Source organism: Erinaceus europaeus, chromosome 16, assembly GCF_950295315.1.
Source record: "Erinaceus europaeus chromosome 16, mEriEur2.1, whole genome shotgun sequence".
In the NCBI taxonomy this organism is placed as follows: Eukaryota; Metazoa; Chordata; class Mammalia; order Eulipotyphla; family Erinaceidae; genus Erinaceus; species Erinaceus europaeus.
In genome coordinates, this window is record NC_080177.1 from 68,886,588 (window position 1) to 68,904,152 (window position 17,565).

At 48.6% G+C, this 17,565-nt stretch overlaps 1 protein-coding gene across 1 annotated transcript; it reads right to left on the reverse strand.

Moving 5' to 3' along the window:
• Positions 1–1,191: 1,191 nt before the first annotated feature.
• On the reverse strand, positions 1,192–7,016 carry DHRS2 (dehydrogenase/reductase 2). The gene is made up of 8 exons (XM_007536482.2): positions 6,853–7,016; positions 6,519–6,696; positions 6,248–6,364; positions 3,153–3,220; positions 2,511–2,562; positions 2,114–2,248; positions 1,825–1,880; positions 1,192–1,614 (listed from the first exon to the last, which is right to left on the reverse strand). The coding sequence occupies exons 1-8, from the start codon at positions 6,990–6,992 to the stop codon at positions 1,503–1,505; spliced, it is 858 nt and encodes a 285-aa protein (XP_007536544.1). The 5' UTR covers positions 6,993–7,016; the 3' UTR covers positions 1,192–1,502.
• Positions 7,017–17,565: the final 10,549 nt, after the last annotated feature.

A 17,565-nucleotide genomic window follows, 5' to 3' on the forward strand; every position in this document is an offset into this window, starting at 1 on the left:
GGCGTCCAGGTCTTTCTCTCTCTCCTCCTATCTTTCTCATGAATAAATAAATAAAAGTTTGGGGCCAGGTGGTGGTGCACCTGGTTAAGGGTACACATTATAGTGTGCAAGAACACAGGTTCAAGCCCCTGGTCCCCACCTGCAGGGGAAAGCTTCATGAGTGGTGAAAGTAGGACTGCAGGTGTCTCTGTGTGTTTCTGTCTTCCACGCCCCTTTCAATTTCTCTCTGTCTTTATCTAATAACAAATAAATAATTTTTAAATCAAAAATAAAGTAAATAACATAAAATAAAACTTTAAAAAAATAGTTATGCAAAACATATTTCTTTTTTTAAGATTTTATTTTATTTTATTTTATGAGAAGGATAAGAGGAGAGAAAGAACCAGACCTCACTCTGGCACATGTGCTGCTGGGGATCAAACTCAGGACCTCATGCTTGAGAGTCCAAAGCTTTATCACTGCACCACCTCCCGGACCACTATGCAAAACATATTTCATGCCTCGGCCACCAAAGATCCCAGGATCAATCCCCAGCACCACCATAACTAAAGTGTAGTAATGGTTATGAATAATAATATTAATATTTTTAAAAAAGAAAAAGCTTATAGTCATGACAAGGACCTAGCTTCCAGAGGTCAAGTGGGAAGCAGTAAAGAGAGGCTTCACTGTACCCAAAGCAGGTGGTAAAGAGGCAGCCTTGACTCATGGATGTTAAGAGAGGCAGAGAGGTGTCCTCAGTGGTACTGGGACCTAGACAAGGGCACATAAAAGGTTGGTGCCCCTGCTTGACTCCGGCCGGTAGAAATGGCCTTTGCCCTTGGCCTTTCACCCCAACCCCGCCCCCAGCAGAACTTCTGCACTGAAGACTCTCTCCTGTCTGAATTAGAAGTTCTTGACCTGCAACCATACAGAAGACTTCGTGGGACTTTTCCCTTCATTTTCTTAAAGCCCTTGTGGAGCCCAGAAAACAGAGAGAATCACTAACCTGGGAAGAATCCCAGAGTCCTTCCTCTCTCCCACTATGACCTGTACCCTTGCCAGTCTCCCCCACCTCCCCCCACCCCCCACTCAGAGACTGGGACTGAGCCTGCTGTGACTCTGTGCTGGGCAGGGGTGGTGAGTCAGGGGAAGGCAGAGGGCTGTCCTTCCTCAAGTTGGCCTTGGTGCCATTCTCACTTGGAGTCTTCAGACTTGAGAATACATGTGTTTATTCTCAGAAAGAAATGTTAAGAGCACATGTGGATCCCAGAGAGAAGTACCAGGATCCCTTACCTGGGAGCCCTCAGGATCCCTCCAAAGCATGACCCCTGTGAAATCTGCTCCACAGACCCCCAACCCAGAACCCCACCCTGATCTGATCACAGTGACCCAATCATTAACTGTCACTGGGAGGCCCTGCTTGAGGACGAGCCTGGCAGGAGTGAACCCAGCCACACTCCTGACTCAGTTCCCAGAGCCATCTCCCCACCCACCCACCCTCAGACTCCTGCCCACGAGCCCTGTCACAGCCTTGGGGAGAAGCCGGCCACCACGATGTTCTCGCCAGTGATGTAGTTGGCATCAGGGGAGCAGAGAAAGGACACGATTCCTGCACAGTCCTCAGGCTGCCCGATTCTGGACAGAAAAGACACAATGTTCTCATCGTCTTAGACACTGGGACAGATCACAGGTGGGAGTGGCCCCAGAGGGCGAAGTCAGCAGGGCCATGTGGACCCCAGACTTTTAACAGCAACAGATGGGCCAGGAGGTCATCTGCTGTCAAGACAGACTCAGCCACCCCAACCCAGCCACACGCAGACCACCGAGGCTCCAAACCCCACTTGCCTCTGCAGCTGCTGGCTTTTCTTTAACTGGTTGCAGAAAGCCTCGTCCTTATGTAACTGGGCCCAAGGAGGAGATGGAATAGTCAGCATTGTTAAAATAAGGGAGGGAAGGGACTCGGGGAGACTGGGCTATCACATGGCAGAACTCCAAGGCTAATGGATGGGGTTTCAGCTAGACTTGGGGGACAGAGAAGGCTTCAGTTCTGAGGATGCTGACTTGAAGCTTCATTCATTCCTTTATCTTTTAGTCCCCCACCCCCCAGAGGGAGCCCACTGAGCTGGGTCCTCACCACTTGGCTGAAGGAAGTTTTGATCAGCCCTGGAACCAAGCAGTTCACCCGGATGCCCTTGGGGGCCAGCTCCATGGCCAGCGTCCTGGTGAGCCCCAGAAGGGCTGTCTTGCTGACATTGTAGACCCCCAGACCCTGAGAAGGGAAGCAGACAGTGTCTGTGCTGTGAGGAGAAGGCACAATGTCCACCAGGTGTCCCACAGGCTGAGGACCACAACCATCCCCAGCACAGCTCTCAGACTTGATTTCTCAGGCCTGGGCTGAGAACTGAAGGCAAGAAGCTACATGGACCCAGCCCAGGGCAGCAGGGTGTGGGGCTGTCTGTCAGGTTCCGTGCCCCAGGGTTGCAGGGGACCCTTGCTGTAACCCAGCCCATAGTCCGTGGGCCAGAACTCACCAGAATCGGCATATATGCTGCAATGGAGGAGACTAGGATTACAGCACCCTTCCTGGGGAGAGAAAGGCAGATGATAAAACTAGTACCGCCTCGCCATTATGCTCCAGTGTGAATAATGCAAGGGGGGGGGGTAGGTGCTGTTATTACCACGCATTTCACTGCTGGGGGAAACTGAGGCTCAGAGGCATAGTAACACAGCCAGGAAGTGGCACTTCTGAGGTGCCAGCTCTCTCTCTCTGACCCCGATGTCCATATCTGGAACCATTATCTGTTCCTTCCTCTCCCCAGGGGACAGATGAGGAAGCCAGGTGCTTGGGGACCTAGGCTTGGTGGCTTGGTGAAGTGGGAGCCTGGGCTCTGGTGCATGCCCACCTGTGGGCAAGAGGACAAGAAATGGCAGCCAGGGACTTCACTTTCTGTCTGAAAGTGGCCTCAGTCAGTTCCTAAAAGGTGGGTCTACAAAGAGGAGGTGACGGGCAGCTGTGTCGGGGTGGGGGTTCCTGACACAAGGCCCCATGGAGCACAGTCACACCCAGAGATCTGGAGAGGATGCCAGTCCTGCCTCAACTCTCCAGGTTTAATTCACATGCCTCTGTCTCTGTGACTCTCACCAGGCCCCAGCCCACCCGGCGGCACCCCCACCTCTTCTCTATGTGGGGCAGCATCTGGCTCAGCAGCAGGGCTGGGGACTTCAAGTTCACATCCAGGATCTGAAATCAGAGCAAGCGTTGGAAAGATCGTCAGCCCGGGACCTGCTCTCACCACAACCTGGGAGCCCTCCAGTCTTCCAATAAGAGGTGCCCCTGCCCACACAGCCTGTAGCAGGCAGATGGGCACAGGGACAGGCCTGGCATCAAAGCCCTGGAAATGTCCAGGCCTTTTTAGAAGAGACAGACTATGTCTCAGAGGTGCTGACAGAAGCTAGAAGCAGAGACCATCAGAAAAAGAGCTGACCAGAGCTGGAGAGATAGCATAATGGTTATGCAATTTATGAACTTAGGTCCCAGGTTCAATCCCCAGCACCACCATAAGCCAGAGCTGACCAGTGTTCTCATAATAAATAAATAAATAAATAAATAAATTTAGAAAAGGAAATGAAGATCCAGGAGATGGCACACCCAGTTAAACGCATATGTTACCAAGTACAAGGACCCGGTTCGAGCCTCCGTACCTCACCTGCAGGGTGTCCACTTCACAAGTGGTAAAGCAGCCTGCGGGTGTCTATCTTTCTCTCCCTCTCTCTATCTCCTTGCCCTCCCTCAATTTCTGTCTCTTCTATCTAGTAAAAATTAGAAAGAAGAAGGAGGAGGAAGAGGAGGGGAAGGGGGGAGAAGGGAAGGAGGAGGGGAGGAAAATGGCCATGAGGAGCAGTAGATCCGTAGTGCTGGCACTGAGCTCCAGAAATAACCCTGGTAGAAAGAAAGAAGAAAGAGGGGGTCGGGCAGTAGCACAGTGGGTTAAGCGCACGTGGCGCAAAGCGCTAGGACCAGCATAAGGATCCCGGTTCGAGCCCCCGGCTCCCCACCTGCAGGGGAGTCGCTTCACAAGCGGTGAAGCAGGTCTGCAGGTGTCTATCTTTCTCTCCCCCTCTCTGTCTTCCCCTCCTCTCTCCATTTCTCTCTGTCCTATCCAACAACGAACAACATCAAAAACAACAATGATAACCACAACAAGGCTACAACAATGGGGGCAACAAAAGGGGGGAAAAATGGCCTCCAGGAGCAGTGGATTCATGGTGCAGGCACCGAGCCCCAGAAATAACCCTGGAGGCAAAAAGAAAGAAAGAAAGAAAGAAAGAAAGAAAGGGTGAGCTGAGGCAGAACAGAACAAGAGCAGGCTTCTGAGTAGAGGCTTCTGGAAGTCATCTTTACCCTGTATGATGTTTGTACTGTTGCTTTGTCCACAGCAAGACGAATCAAACAAGTCTTATATAGGAAGAAATATCGGTGAGGACAGTGAAGTGCCGAAAATGAGCAAAGCAAGAATGAGATGGACACCAGAGCATACCGTAAGGACTGGGCTAATCTATCAGACCTTCAGTCACAGAACTCCAGGACTTGTCTCCGTGCTGTCCTGTGGTCAGCACAGAGAGAGACGCAATAAAGAACTATCGTTCTAGGAGTTAAGTGCTCACACTGTATCCTACCTGCAGCCCAGATCTGGACTCAGACAGAAGAGGCCTGGTGGTCTGGGGACTCTGCTCAGTGGAACTGTGGGCCATGGAGAATCGAGGAAAGATCTAGCAAGGAAAGCTACAGACCCGAGCTGGGGAGAGGACAGAACAGCAGGAGGCTAATGCAGCCCTGGGGCTCCCTCCTATGAGACTCTCTCCTGAGGCAACGCTCATCTCAAAGCAGCTAGGCCTGTCCACTGATTGTCCCCATGGGTGCGGCAGAGAAATGCTTCTGCCAAGTGCTGCTGAGACCCGGCTGGTGGCCAGGGCTGGGTGGCCCCTGGGTATGCAGGAAGTGGCCAGGATGTCAAACTCTGGTCCCCAGGAAGAAGGAACTAGCGAGTTAGACTAAGGAATTCCTGGTCACTTTCTGCTCAGGACAGACCCATGGGCGCCAGGACACCTGCCCTAAGCTCCTCATGTGTCAGGCTGGGAAGTGGGTCCAGATGAGACCTTTTACACCCCATAAAGAATTTTGGTCCATATTCCCCGAGGGACAAAGAATAGAGAAGCTTCCAATGGAGGGGATGGGACACAGAGCTCAGGTGGTGAGAACTGTGTGGGATTGTACCCCTGCTATCTTACAATCTTGTTAATCATTATTAAAGTACTAATAAAACTTAAAATTAAAAAAAAGACAGAAAGAGTGCCTCCAGGTGCTGTGAGCTTAAGGAGGGTCATGGGGAATCTTAGGAAAGGAGAGAGATGGAGAAGATCTGGGGGGGGGGGGTTGGGAAGGAATGCAGAGGAGATTCCCTGAGCAGCTGCAGAGAATGGATCTCTGCCCTGGGAAGTGCTTCACTATTCAGAGACAAGAGGAGAGAATAAAAATTCCCCTTATGGATGAACACCTACTGAATACTGAGTTCAGTTAAAAGGAGAACATGGTGGGGCAGGGCAGGCGGTAGCGCAGCAGGTTAAGCGCACACAGCACCAAGCACAAGGACCGGCATGAGAATCCCGGTTCGAGGCCCCAGTTCCCCACTTGCAGGGGAGACACTTCACAGATGGTGAAGCAGGTCCGCAAGTGTCTTATCTTTCTCTCCCCCTCTCTGTCTTCCCCTTCTCTCTCTATTTCTCTGTTCTATCCAACAACAATGATGGCAATGACAACAACAATAAACAACAAGGGCAACAAAATGGGAAAAATGGCCTCCAGGAGCCATTATGAATCCACTGATTCATAATGCAGGCACTGAGTCCCAGGGATAACCCTGGAGGCAAAAAAAAAAAAAACATGGATGGGGGAGATAGCTCACCCCATAGAGCACACACTGTATCATGTTTGAAGACCCATGTTCGAGTCCCCAGTCACCACATGGGAGTGCTCAAATGGTGGAAGGAAGAGTAACACTTCATGAGTGGTGGAGCAGAGCTGGGCTGTCTTTTCTCTCCTTGTCTCTCTCTGTTTGTCACTCTATCTAAAAGAAGAAAGAGAAGAAAGGAAGGAAGGAAGGAAGGAATAGAGAAGAGTCTGCCAAGACTGGTGGAGGCGGGGAGCAGAGGGTCGAGAAGAGGGTTCCTCAGAGGCAGACCCAGCACAGAGTCCACACCTCAGCCTCACCTTGTCCCACACCTGCTCGCTGGCCCCCAGAGTGCTCCCGCCCTCGGAGTTGAGGACCAGGGGGTTGACAGCCGCGTTGCACACCAGGAAGTCCATGCCCCCACAGTGCTCCAGGGCCTGTGGGCAGGGGCCACAGGAAAGAGGCAGTGAGTGTGGCCCCTGACGCCTGTGGGTTGGCTACTGTCTCAGGGCAGGAAGGGTGGCTGTGTGACCCTCCAGGGCTGAGCAGAAAGGGCCAACATCTGCTTCTTTTCCACCCCAGGCTGCTCACCGTGGCCACCAGCCGCTCCCGGTCCTCGGCCTTGCCCACGTGGCACACGGTGCCCGTCACGCTCAGCCCCTCCCCCTGCAGCGCCGCCACCGCCCGGTCCACATTCTGCTGCTTCCGGCTGCTGACCACCACGTGTGCCCCGTCCTGGGCCAGACGCCGGGCAATGGCCAGGCCGATCCTGGGGGCAGAGGCAGAGGAAACACAACAGCCTCGGCACCTCATGCCGTCCTCCCGCCCTCTCCTCAGCCCTGTCCCACCCCATGTCCCCAAGGTTCACATGCAGAAGCCAGCACCGCTGTGATATCTGGACTGGTGTGGCAATCAGGGCCCTCACCCGTAGGTGGAACCTGTGACCACAGCGACCCGGTTGGCCAGGATGCCCTTTCCTTCTGCCCTGCTGCTGTTCATCCGTCTCCACAGCCCCGCAGCGGGGTAGGACAGGCCCCGGTGAACCCAGGTCACTGCTGGAAGCATGGCCGCTGGTCTGCTTCCTGCCCAAATGCTCTGTAGGAAGAACCGACTCATCACTGAGGTCTGTGGGCAGCACAGTGCTGGCCCACCCAGCTCCTTCAGCAGAACTTGGCAGAGAGTCAGGGCCAACTGCAAACATACGAGCCTTGTGTCCTGCACCCTCACCACGAACACTACTTCCATATGAAATGGGCAACTCGGAAAGTGAGACCCCAGTAGCCAGGTAGTGGTGCACCCAGCTGAACGCACCTGTCACCATGTGCAGGGACCTGGGTTTCCGCCCCTGTCCCCACCTGCAGGGGGGGAAGCTTCACAAGCAGTGAAACAGCTCTGCAAGTCAGTCCTCTCCTCTCTCTCTCTCTCTCCCTTCTATCTCCTTCTCCCCTCTCAAGTTCTCTCTGTCCTATCAAGTAACAGGAGCAAAACAAATAAATAAATAACCACCAGGAGTCGTGAATTTTTTGTGCAGGCCCCAAGCCCCAGTGATAACCCTGGTGGCAATAAAATAAGATAAAACAAAATAGTGAGACCCAGGGGTCAGGAGATAGCTCATAGGGCAGAGCTCATTTGTTCAACAGGCATCTGACCAGCAACCTGCTGAGGGCTGGGGGGAGGGCTGGTTGCATCAAGGGGTCAGGACGGGCACTCAGGGACTCATTTTCAAGTGGATCAGGCCAGCCTATTCTGTCAGCTCTGGGCTGGGGACCCGGGGTGAAGGGGTGAGAAGTGGGGGGAGGCATAGGCCCACAGGCCTCCAGGAGGTCTGGTGTGGACTGTCTGTCTTCCTTCTCTGGCCACTTCAGCTCCCAGGGACTCCTGGTTACTTAGCAACCCTGCAGTACCTGCTTCGTCTTCCCTCGTTCCCTAGCAACCCTGGAGGATGCCAGTTCCCTTGACTTAGGGGTCGGGTTCTATAAATGAGCAGTGAATGGGAGCTGTTTAGGACTTGCAGAGGAATTCCAGATCAAATGTCAGTGTCACGGAAAAAGCAGAGGCTCGGCTTTGGGGGCATTTGGCTTCTCTTTTGATGCCATATTTCAAGGGAAAAACACCACCCTTTGCCGGTTCTAGATCTCCTCAGTTTTGTTGTTGTTTGTTTTGTTTTGTTTACATTGTCTTTATTTATTTACTGGATAGATACAGCCAGAAACCAAGAGGAAAGAGGATGGTAGAGAGGGTGAGGAACACCTGCAGCCCTGCTTCACCACTTGGGAAGCATCCCCCCCTCAGGTAGGACAGGGCGCTCGAACTCAGGTCCTTGTGCATTGTATAGCATGCATGCTCAACCAGGTGCTCCACCACCCGGCCCCTCCCCTCAGTGTTTTTATCCTAGCACCTTTCTCTCTCCCTCTCTCTTCCTCCACTATATCCTCTCTCCCTTCTGCAAGGTCACATTTACAACTTCTCAATTCAAGGAGATAAAAAAAAAAAAAAAAGATGTTGACTTTTGATTGCCCTAACCCTTCCCAAATACAACTGCAGATTCTAAACACTACTGTGACCCCCAAGGAGCCCCCCCACACACATCCCACTGTGAGCACAGATTAACTCCTCAGGATAACTCTGCCTCCTTATTGTACCGCAGGGACACAGAGAAAAGAGGGCCTGCATTTTGTCGGGACATGGCGCCCCCTGGTGGACATCCGGAGTTATAGCGCCTCCGAGGAGCTGGTCTTTCTGCAGGTGAACCTGGGCTGCAGCTCTCTGGTCTGTAGCGGAGCTCGCCCAGCTACTGTGTCTAAGCATGCTGTGAATAGGCAGTTTCTGGGAAAACTTCTTGCTTGTCATGAGCAGCCACTCTGGCTTGTTGAGGTCAAGTGCGCAGAGACTGGTCATCCCTCCTGCGTCTCGCTGGTTCCCCTTGTCACCACAAGCTGCGCCCCTCCCCATCCCAGGCTTAAGCAGCTTCCCAGGGCAAAAGTCTTCACAGTCTCCGCCCCGCACCCCCCACACACACATACACACCCACCACCCCACCCCCAGCCTCCCTCTAGAGCAGTGAGCTGGGTCAGGGTCAAGCGCAGCTCCTGGGGGCCCACTGTGGCCTCTGAGCCTGGCACTGCCCACACAAATCATCTTTCTAGACTGAGAACCCATTCAGAAACCCCAACAGGTAGAGGGGGCGGGGGGGGGACCTCCACTGCTGGAACCAAAGAGAGAGGAGCAGAGGGAAGAACACAGCCAAGTTAGATCTGCTGGAGGTCACTGAAGAGAGAGAGAGAGAGAGGGAGAGGTGTGTGAAAGCTCTGTGATCTTTGCAATGTTTTTTCCCACCAGGGTTCATGCTGGGGCTCAGTATCTGCACAAGGAAATTGCTGCTCCTGGAAAACATTATTTATTATTATTATTATTAAGAAAGCAAGAAATAGGGAACTGGTGGTGGCACACCTGGTTGAGCACATAGGTTATAATATGCATGAACCCGGGTTCGAGCCCCCCAGTCCCTACCTGCAGAGGGAAAGCTTTGCAAGTGGTGAAGCAGTGCTGCAGTTGTCTCTTTTTTTTTCTCTCTCTCTCCCTCCCCCTACCCTCTTGATTTCTGACTATCTCTATCCAATAAATAAAGATAATAATTTTTTTAAAAAGAAGCTTCAAAATGAAAACGTATTATTACAAAAATAGCAAGAAATAGAGCGATAGGAAGAGAGAGAGACTAGTAACACTGCCCCACCACTCAAGGAAAGTTTCTCCCTTATAACTGGGGCTGGGACTTGAACCCTGGTCCTCTCCATGATAACCTGTGTATTTTACTTATCGTGCCACCACCTTGCCCCTATGATGGGTAAATGTATTCCCCCATCTGTCTTGTGAAACTGAGAGCTAAATCAGCTGGTCACGAAGGACCTGCTGGCCACAGAGTATTATGAGGATTAGGGAGGACACAGGACTGAGCTGCAGACAGAGCAGGAGAGAGATTTCTGGCACAGCAAGGACTAGGGTGTGAAGACAGGCACTTCCAGCATCTGAAGCTGCCCAGGCTGAGGGCTTTGGGCTGGCTCTCACCTGGCAGAGCTCACTGACGGTGCTCACTGGCTCCTGAGTGGCGTCTGCAGCTGTACATGAGAACCCGGGTGGTGGCAGCCAGCTGGGTTTGCAGACCTGTTGGCTTCAATATGACGCATTCGAGGATTCGTGGAATTTATAGCCCTGAGATGAAGAGGGTGGTGAGAGGAGGGGGGAGGGTGAGGGGGACTGACTGGTATGAGTAATACAGACAGAATGCACTCCCCTCTGGTGACCACTAACCTAGTCTGCCCCATGTCCCCATACAACACCCCATAATGATCCTGGGTTCATACTCCCAGAGGGATAAAGAATCTGAAACTTCAAGAGGAGAGGCTGAGATACAGAACTCTGGTGGTGGGAATTGTGTGGATTTGTACCCCTCTTATCCTACGATCTTGTCGGTCATTATTAAATCAATCAATTTAAAAAAAGAGAGAGAGACAGACCCATTGCCCCCCCCATAGGCTCCAGTCCTCACACTGTGGAAGTGGGCGCAGGACTTCAGCCTCAGCTGGCTGGGGACATAGAGCTAGGTACAAAGTCATATAGACATTTCTTTCTTTCTCTCTCTTTTTCTTTCTTTCTTTCTTCCTTTCTTTCTTTTACTAGAGCACTGTTTAACTTTGGCTTATGGTTGTGCAGGGGATTGAACTTGGGACTTTGGAGCCTCAGACATGACAGTCTCTGCATAACCATTATACCATCTACCCCTGCTCACATGGAGACATTTCTACCAACACCAAAACAGTCCTGGGGGAGGGTGTCAACAGGAAAACCATTGGAATCACAGTTGTCACGGGGTGCTGAGTTTGATCCCCAGCACCAGTTATGCAAGAGTGATGCTCTGACATTCTTTTGTTGTTTTCTTATTATTATTATTCTATGATTATTTTATTTTATTGCCACCACGGTTACCTATCACTGGGGCTCAGTAGCTGCTCCTGGTGGACATTATTTTTTCTCCATTTTTTCTTCTTTCTTATATTTGATGGACAAAAAGAAATTGAGGAGGGAAAAGGAGAGAAAGAGAGACACCTGCAGCACTGCTTCCCTGCTCATGAAACGTGCCCCCTCCAGGCAGAGACCAGGGACTTGAATTTGGGTCCTTATACATACTAATATGTGTGCTCAACCCGGTCCACCACCACCCAGCCCCCTTTGGCTCTCTTTTTATTCTTCTATTTATCTCCTTCCTCTTCTCTCATTAATAAATAAAGTATGAGAAAAAGAGAGAGAGAGAGGGAAACTGAAAGGAGCCCAGGAAGTGGAACAGTGGATAAAACTTTAAACTGTCAGGGTAGGAAATGGGATACGGAGCTCTGGTGGTGGGAACTGTGTGGAATTGCACCCCTCTTATCCTATGGTCTTGTCAGTGTCTCCATTTTATAAATAAAAATTTAAAAAAACAAAACAACTTTAGCCTCTCAAGCATGAGGTCCAGAGTTCAATCTCTGGATCGCATGCGACAGAGAGATGCTCTAGTGAGAAGGCAGTTTGCAGGTTCTTTCCTTCATCTTTCTTTTTTTTTTCTATTTTTTTAAAGATTTTATTTATTAATGTGAAACATAAGAGGAGAGAGAAAGAACCAGACATCACTCTGGTACATGTGCTGCTGGGGATTGAACTCAGGACCTCATGCTTGAGAGTCCAAAGCTTTATCCACTGTGCCACTTCCTGGACCACCCTCATCTTTCTTTAATAAATATATAAATTTTTTTTTATAAAGTAAAATGACAAAGACCCCAGTCTTAGTCCCAAAACCAAAGGCCTCTCCTGGTGAACCAGGTCCCTGGTATTACACAGGGATAATCATTTTAGAGTTCCAGGTACCCTGCTGTAAACAGGCATCCATCCACCACCCAGACTGTCACTTTTGGGGAGCACCTTCTTAAGTCAAGGCACTGAGTTAAATGTTGCAAACACCAAAAGAAAGAAGGCACGGTCACCATTAGCTATAAGCTTATAGACAAATGGAATCAAATCTATGTGGTACAGGAAGTCAGCCTGGGGCTTGGGAGTGCTATGGAGAGAGTGGGGAAAGCCATGTAGAGATTCCTTGGGGAGATCTGGAGGAGGTCCCCAAGCAGTTGGGTAAACCACTCTAGCACTTGAGAGCTGTCCGATTGCCGTGGCTCCAAGTCGCAAGGAACGGAGTCTTGTGCAGAAACTTGGAGGGAAATGCCTCATGCCCAGTCCCATCTCAAGAGGACCACAGTCCCACTGACATTCAGAACATAGCCGGCAAGATATTTGATAGCTCAACATGTCAGAGCACAGAATCTTTTTTGCCTAACCATTATGCTATCTTCCCCATAATCATAAATAAATCTTTAAAATTCCCACTGCCACCTTTTTTTCTTTTCTTTTTTTTCTATTTACTTGATAGGACAGAGGGAAATTAAGAGGGGGGAGGAGATAGAGAGAGAAAAAAGGAGAGAGACTTGCAACCCTGGTTCACCACTGGTAGAGTTCTCCACCCCGTGCCCCAGACCCTTGCTCATGGTAATGTGTGTGTTCAGCCAGGGGTGTCACTACCCGGCCCCTCCACATGTTTTATAAGCTTCCTCCAATTCATTCCATTCATTCTCCACTCATCCCAGACTCCATAATGTCTCATAACTTTCTTGAGTTGCAAAGACACGCTATGAAGACAAAAGTTAGCTTGCCAGTCACCTCTCCAATGAGCTCTTCTCTTAGGGCTGTCTGCAGCACACTGGGAAGAGCATCCCCAGCCTGAGTGCATGTCGATTCTGCTCCATGTCTTGGTACCTAGGGACCCTTCCTATTTCTTTTTTTTTTCTTTTTTTTCTTTTCTTTTTTTTTTTTTTTTTTGCTAGGAATACTGTGAGAACCAGGTTGAGTGTGGTGAGGCTTTTCCCATTAAAAAATGGGGAACCGAGAAGACAAATCTCCCTGTCAGACTCCCTTTTGCTAAGGTGGAGCTGGGGAGAAAGTATGGGCCTCAGTTTTTTGCTTCCTTGTCAGTCACTCCCTGTCTCCAGAAACCCTGCATTTTTCTGCCTCCAGGGGCTTGTCATTCCTTAAAACACTAAGCCAGCTCCCCTGTTTCACCCTGCATTCCTGATATAATGGCCGCTCTCTTATTATCTACATATCAATGCTCTGCTTTGTGTAACAAATGACTTAAGGTCTCCTCACTATTTCCCCACCCATTCTGCTCATTTGATATATTCTTTTCCTACCTGCAGGGTATTATTAATCCTACCAGTTAAATCCCTCGGCAACAGTTGCTAAGAAAGTTCCTACCTTTCCCAGTCCCTTTTACCTTTCTCCACCCCTTTCCTAACCATGTATGGTATTGTCAAGTCACTTCCGTTTCTGACTGGCAACTTCCGTTTTCCGGCCTCAAAGAGCACTTGTGGCTCTGACGGGGATCCGGACACTGGCCCTTGCACTTTGCGCCATGTGCACTTAACCCAGTGTGCTACTGCCCAGACTCTGGGGTGCTCAGGTGAATAAAGATTTGAATGGCCTTGCAGCCACGAGCTCGGTTCCTAGGTCATCTTTCTCGCATCCCTAGCCTGACAGCTTTTAATATTTATTTATTTATTTCCTTTTGTTGCCCTTGTTGTTTTATTGTCGTAGTTATTATTGTTGATGTCATCGATGTTGGATAGGACAGAGAGAAATGGAGAGAGGAGGGGAAGACAGAGAGGGGGAGAGAAAGATAGACACCTGCAGACCTGCTTCACCACCTGTGAAGCGACTCCCCTGCAGGTGGGGAGCCGGGGGCTCGAACCGGGATCCTTACGCCGGTCCTTGAACTTTGCACCACGTGCGCTTATCCTGCTGTGCTATCGTCTGACTCCTCTATTTCTTCTTAATGAGGTTGAAAATTTAGAAAAAGAAAGAGGAGGGGGAGGGGAGGGGGAGGAGGAGGGAAGAAAAGAAATGAAAAAATTGACTGTCTAGTTAAATTCAATATTCAGATAAAAAATGGATTTTTGTCATATCTCAAACACTGCACAGAACATGCTTGTATTAAAAACCCTACTCAAGGTCACTTTGAAAGTCACACTTGTTTCAGTGTTGTATATTTTATTTAATAATCATACCTCATTGCCCTAATGATTCTCCAAAGTACAATGACAGCTGACAGCATATTTATTGATCTGAAAAAATATTCATAGTTCAGGAGTTGGACGGTAGCGCAGCAGGTTAAGCACACGTGGCACAAAATGCAAGGACCAGCGCAAGGATCCAGGTTCCAGCCCCTGGCTTCCCACCTGCAGGGGAGTCACTTCACAGGCAGTGAAGCAGGTCTGCAGGTGTCTATCTTTCTCTCCCCCTCTCTGTCTTCCCCTCCTCCGTCCACTTCTCTCTGTCCAATCCAACAACGATAACATCAATAACAACAATAATAATAACTACACCAATAAAAAGGCAACAAAAGGAAATAAATAAATATTTATTTATTTATTAAAAAATATTCAAAGTTCATAGATTTTACATGGCACGAAGAGAAAGACTACAACAATCTATTCCTTGTAATATATTTTTACTGTGGAAGGATAGTTCAGCCTGTTAGAGCACCAGCTTACAAACTGAGGTGTCAGAAGCTTCAGGTTCAATCCTCAACACTACCACATGCCAGAGTCAAGCAGTGTTCTAGTCACTTTCTCCTCTTTCATATTCCATCTCTCTCTCTCCCTTCCTCTCTTTCATAGTGAAGAAATAAATACAAGCAAATAAATAAAATCAATTATACTTAAATAACATAGTAATACAAATATTGTGTCCTCATAACCACTGAAGAAGAAGGAAGAGGAAGAGGAGGAGGAGAGGGAGAAGGAGGAGAAGAAGGAGAGAAACACTAAGTTAGCAAGGTGCTACCACTATTTTTTTAACATCTTCTGTGTGTCTGAAGACTGAACCCTGGGAATTTTTTTCCCCTCCAGGGTTATCGCTGGGGCTCTGTGCTGGTACTAAGAATCCATGGTTCCTCATGGCCATTTTTTCCATTTTATTAGATAGGACAGAGAGGGAGAGAGACAGAGAGACACCTACAGACCTGCTTCACCATTTGTGAAGCTTCCCCCTAGGAGGTGGGGAGCTGGGGGCTTGAACCCATATCCGTGCACTGTGAACCAAGAGATTGAACCCATAAGCTCACACATGTGAAGTATGCTTTTTACTCTTCAGCCATATCCCTGCCAAAAGTTCTCCAATGGCGCTGAGGAAACAACATAATGAAAGATTTGTTTCTGCCGTTATAAGCCTGAAAACTGTCTGACACTCTTAAGATTTTTCCAGAGAAATCAATGTTGATGTTACAAAATGTGATTTCCTAATATTGTACAGTGGAACGTGTCAACATTTGAAAGATCTGAACTAAAAGTTTCCAGATGACTGATACAGTATAAATCACATGCAGATGAACCAGCCACTCCAAGTCAAAGACCAAAGGAATTTTTATTAGTGATTTAATGTTGATTTACAAAATTATAAGATAATAGGGGGATAATTCCACACCATTCCCACCACCAGAGTTCTGTGTCCCCCATTCCCTCCATTGGAAACTATTATTTCTATAACTATCTATGTATATTTACATGTATTTGCCCATTTTTTTTCTATGATCCTGCCTCCTCTTCAGACCAAAGGAATTTAAACATAACAGTGTATTAAAAGATTTTTTGAGCAGGCTGGGAGGTGGCACAATGGATATAAAGCGTTAGATCTTAAAGCATGAGGTCATGAGTTTGATCCTGGAATCTCTCTGATTCTCCCTTCTCTTTCAAATAAATAAATAAATGTATGATTTTAAATTGTTAATATGAGTTCCAATTCCCCTTTGCAACTAACCTTTCAGAAAATCCCATTTGTCAAGTCCTTCTAGAGTATAAGAAGATTATTTACAATTGTCAGGGATAAAACAAATACTCATCTCTTTCTGCCTACAAATCTGTGTAAGGCCAGATACTCTTCACAGACATCCATCAAAGCATCATGTTGGGAGTCGGGCAGTAGCGCAGTGGGTTAAGTGCACGTGGCACAAAGTGCAAAGACCAGCTCAGGGATCCCAGTTCAAGCCCCTGGCTCCCCACCTGCAAAGGAGTCACTTCACAGGTAGTGGAAGCAGGTCTACAGGTCTACAGGTCTCTCTTTCTCTTCCCTTTTCTGTCTTCCCCTCCTTTCTCCATTTCTCCCTGTCCTATACAACAACGATGACATCAATAACTACAACAATAAACCAACAAGGGCAACAAAAGGGAAGAAAGAAAGAGAGAGAGAGAGAGAAAGAGAGAAAGAATTAAAGAAGATATTTTTAAAAAAGAAAATGAACATGGTATTAAAAAAAGCATCGGGAGTTGGGTGGTAGCGCAGGGGGTTAAACACACACGGTCTAAAGCACAAGGACCAGAGTAAGGAACCCGGTTCGAACCCCTGGCTACCTACCTGCAGGGGAGTCGCTTCACAGGCAGTGAAGCAGGTCTGCAGGTGTCTATCTTTCTCTCTCCCTCTCTGTATTCCCTTCCTCTGTCCACTTCTCTCTGTCCTATCCAACAACGACGACATCAATAACAACAATAATAACTACAACAACAATGAAAAACAACAAGGGTGACAAAATGGAAAATAAATAAACATTAAAAAAGCATCATGTTGTAACTGACTAGAGAAGGAAGCACACAGGAGAATCCTGCCATAATCTACTAAGTCAGAATCAAAGAGCTCTGTAAACCTGTACAACAATGCCACTCTCCTCACTAGTTTAGAAAATACAGTGACCAGAGCCAGGTGGTGGTACACGTGGTTGAGCACACGTGTTACAGTACACAATGACCTGGGTTCGAGCCCCCCCCCCCCGTCCCCACCTGCAGGGGGAAAGCTTTGTGAGTGGTGGAGCAGTGTTGGAAGTGTCTCTCTCCCTCTCTGTCACCCCTTCCCTCTCGATTTCTGACTGTCTCTATCCAATAAAAAAATAAAGATAATAATTTTTTTAAAAAAAAGGGAAAATATAGTGATCTCTCACTTAAAATATTGTTTGTGTAGAAATGCAAACTGCTCCAGCTACTATGGAAACCAGTATAAATGAGTCTCAGGGAATGAGAAGTAGAATTATCATATGACCCAACAACCCTACTCCAGCGTAAATATCCAAAGGGAAGAGAACCATTCTTTGGAAGATATATCTGCACTCTCAGGTTCATTACAACGGTTTCACGACACTTAAGATATGGCCATAACAACCTGAGCAGCCTTAGTGAAAAGTAGAGGCAAAATGTATAGTGGAGGCCACTCTCTGGGACAGTGTGCTGCTTTGCCATGTGGGTGACTCATTCAGTTCCAGCCCGGCCACACTGAAGGAAGCTCTGTGTAGTCTGTGTAGTCTTTTTCACTCTGTCTCTGCTTACTTCCCTGTCTCTATCTAAAAAGAAGAAGAAGGAGAAAAAGAAATCCTGTAGCCATAAGAATTTTTCAAATGATATAATAGTATTTGTGGGAGGGTCTAGGTGGTGTTGCACTTGGTTGAGCTCCGATTTTACAGTGTGCAAGGACCCAGTCCCTACTAGCAGGGGAAGATTTGTGAGTGGTGAAGCAGGGC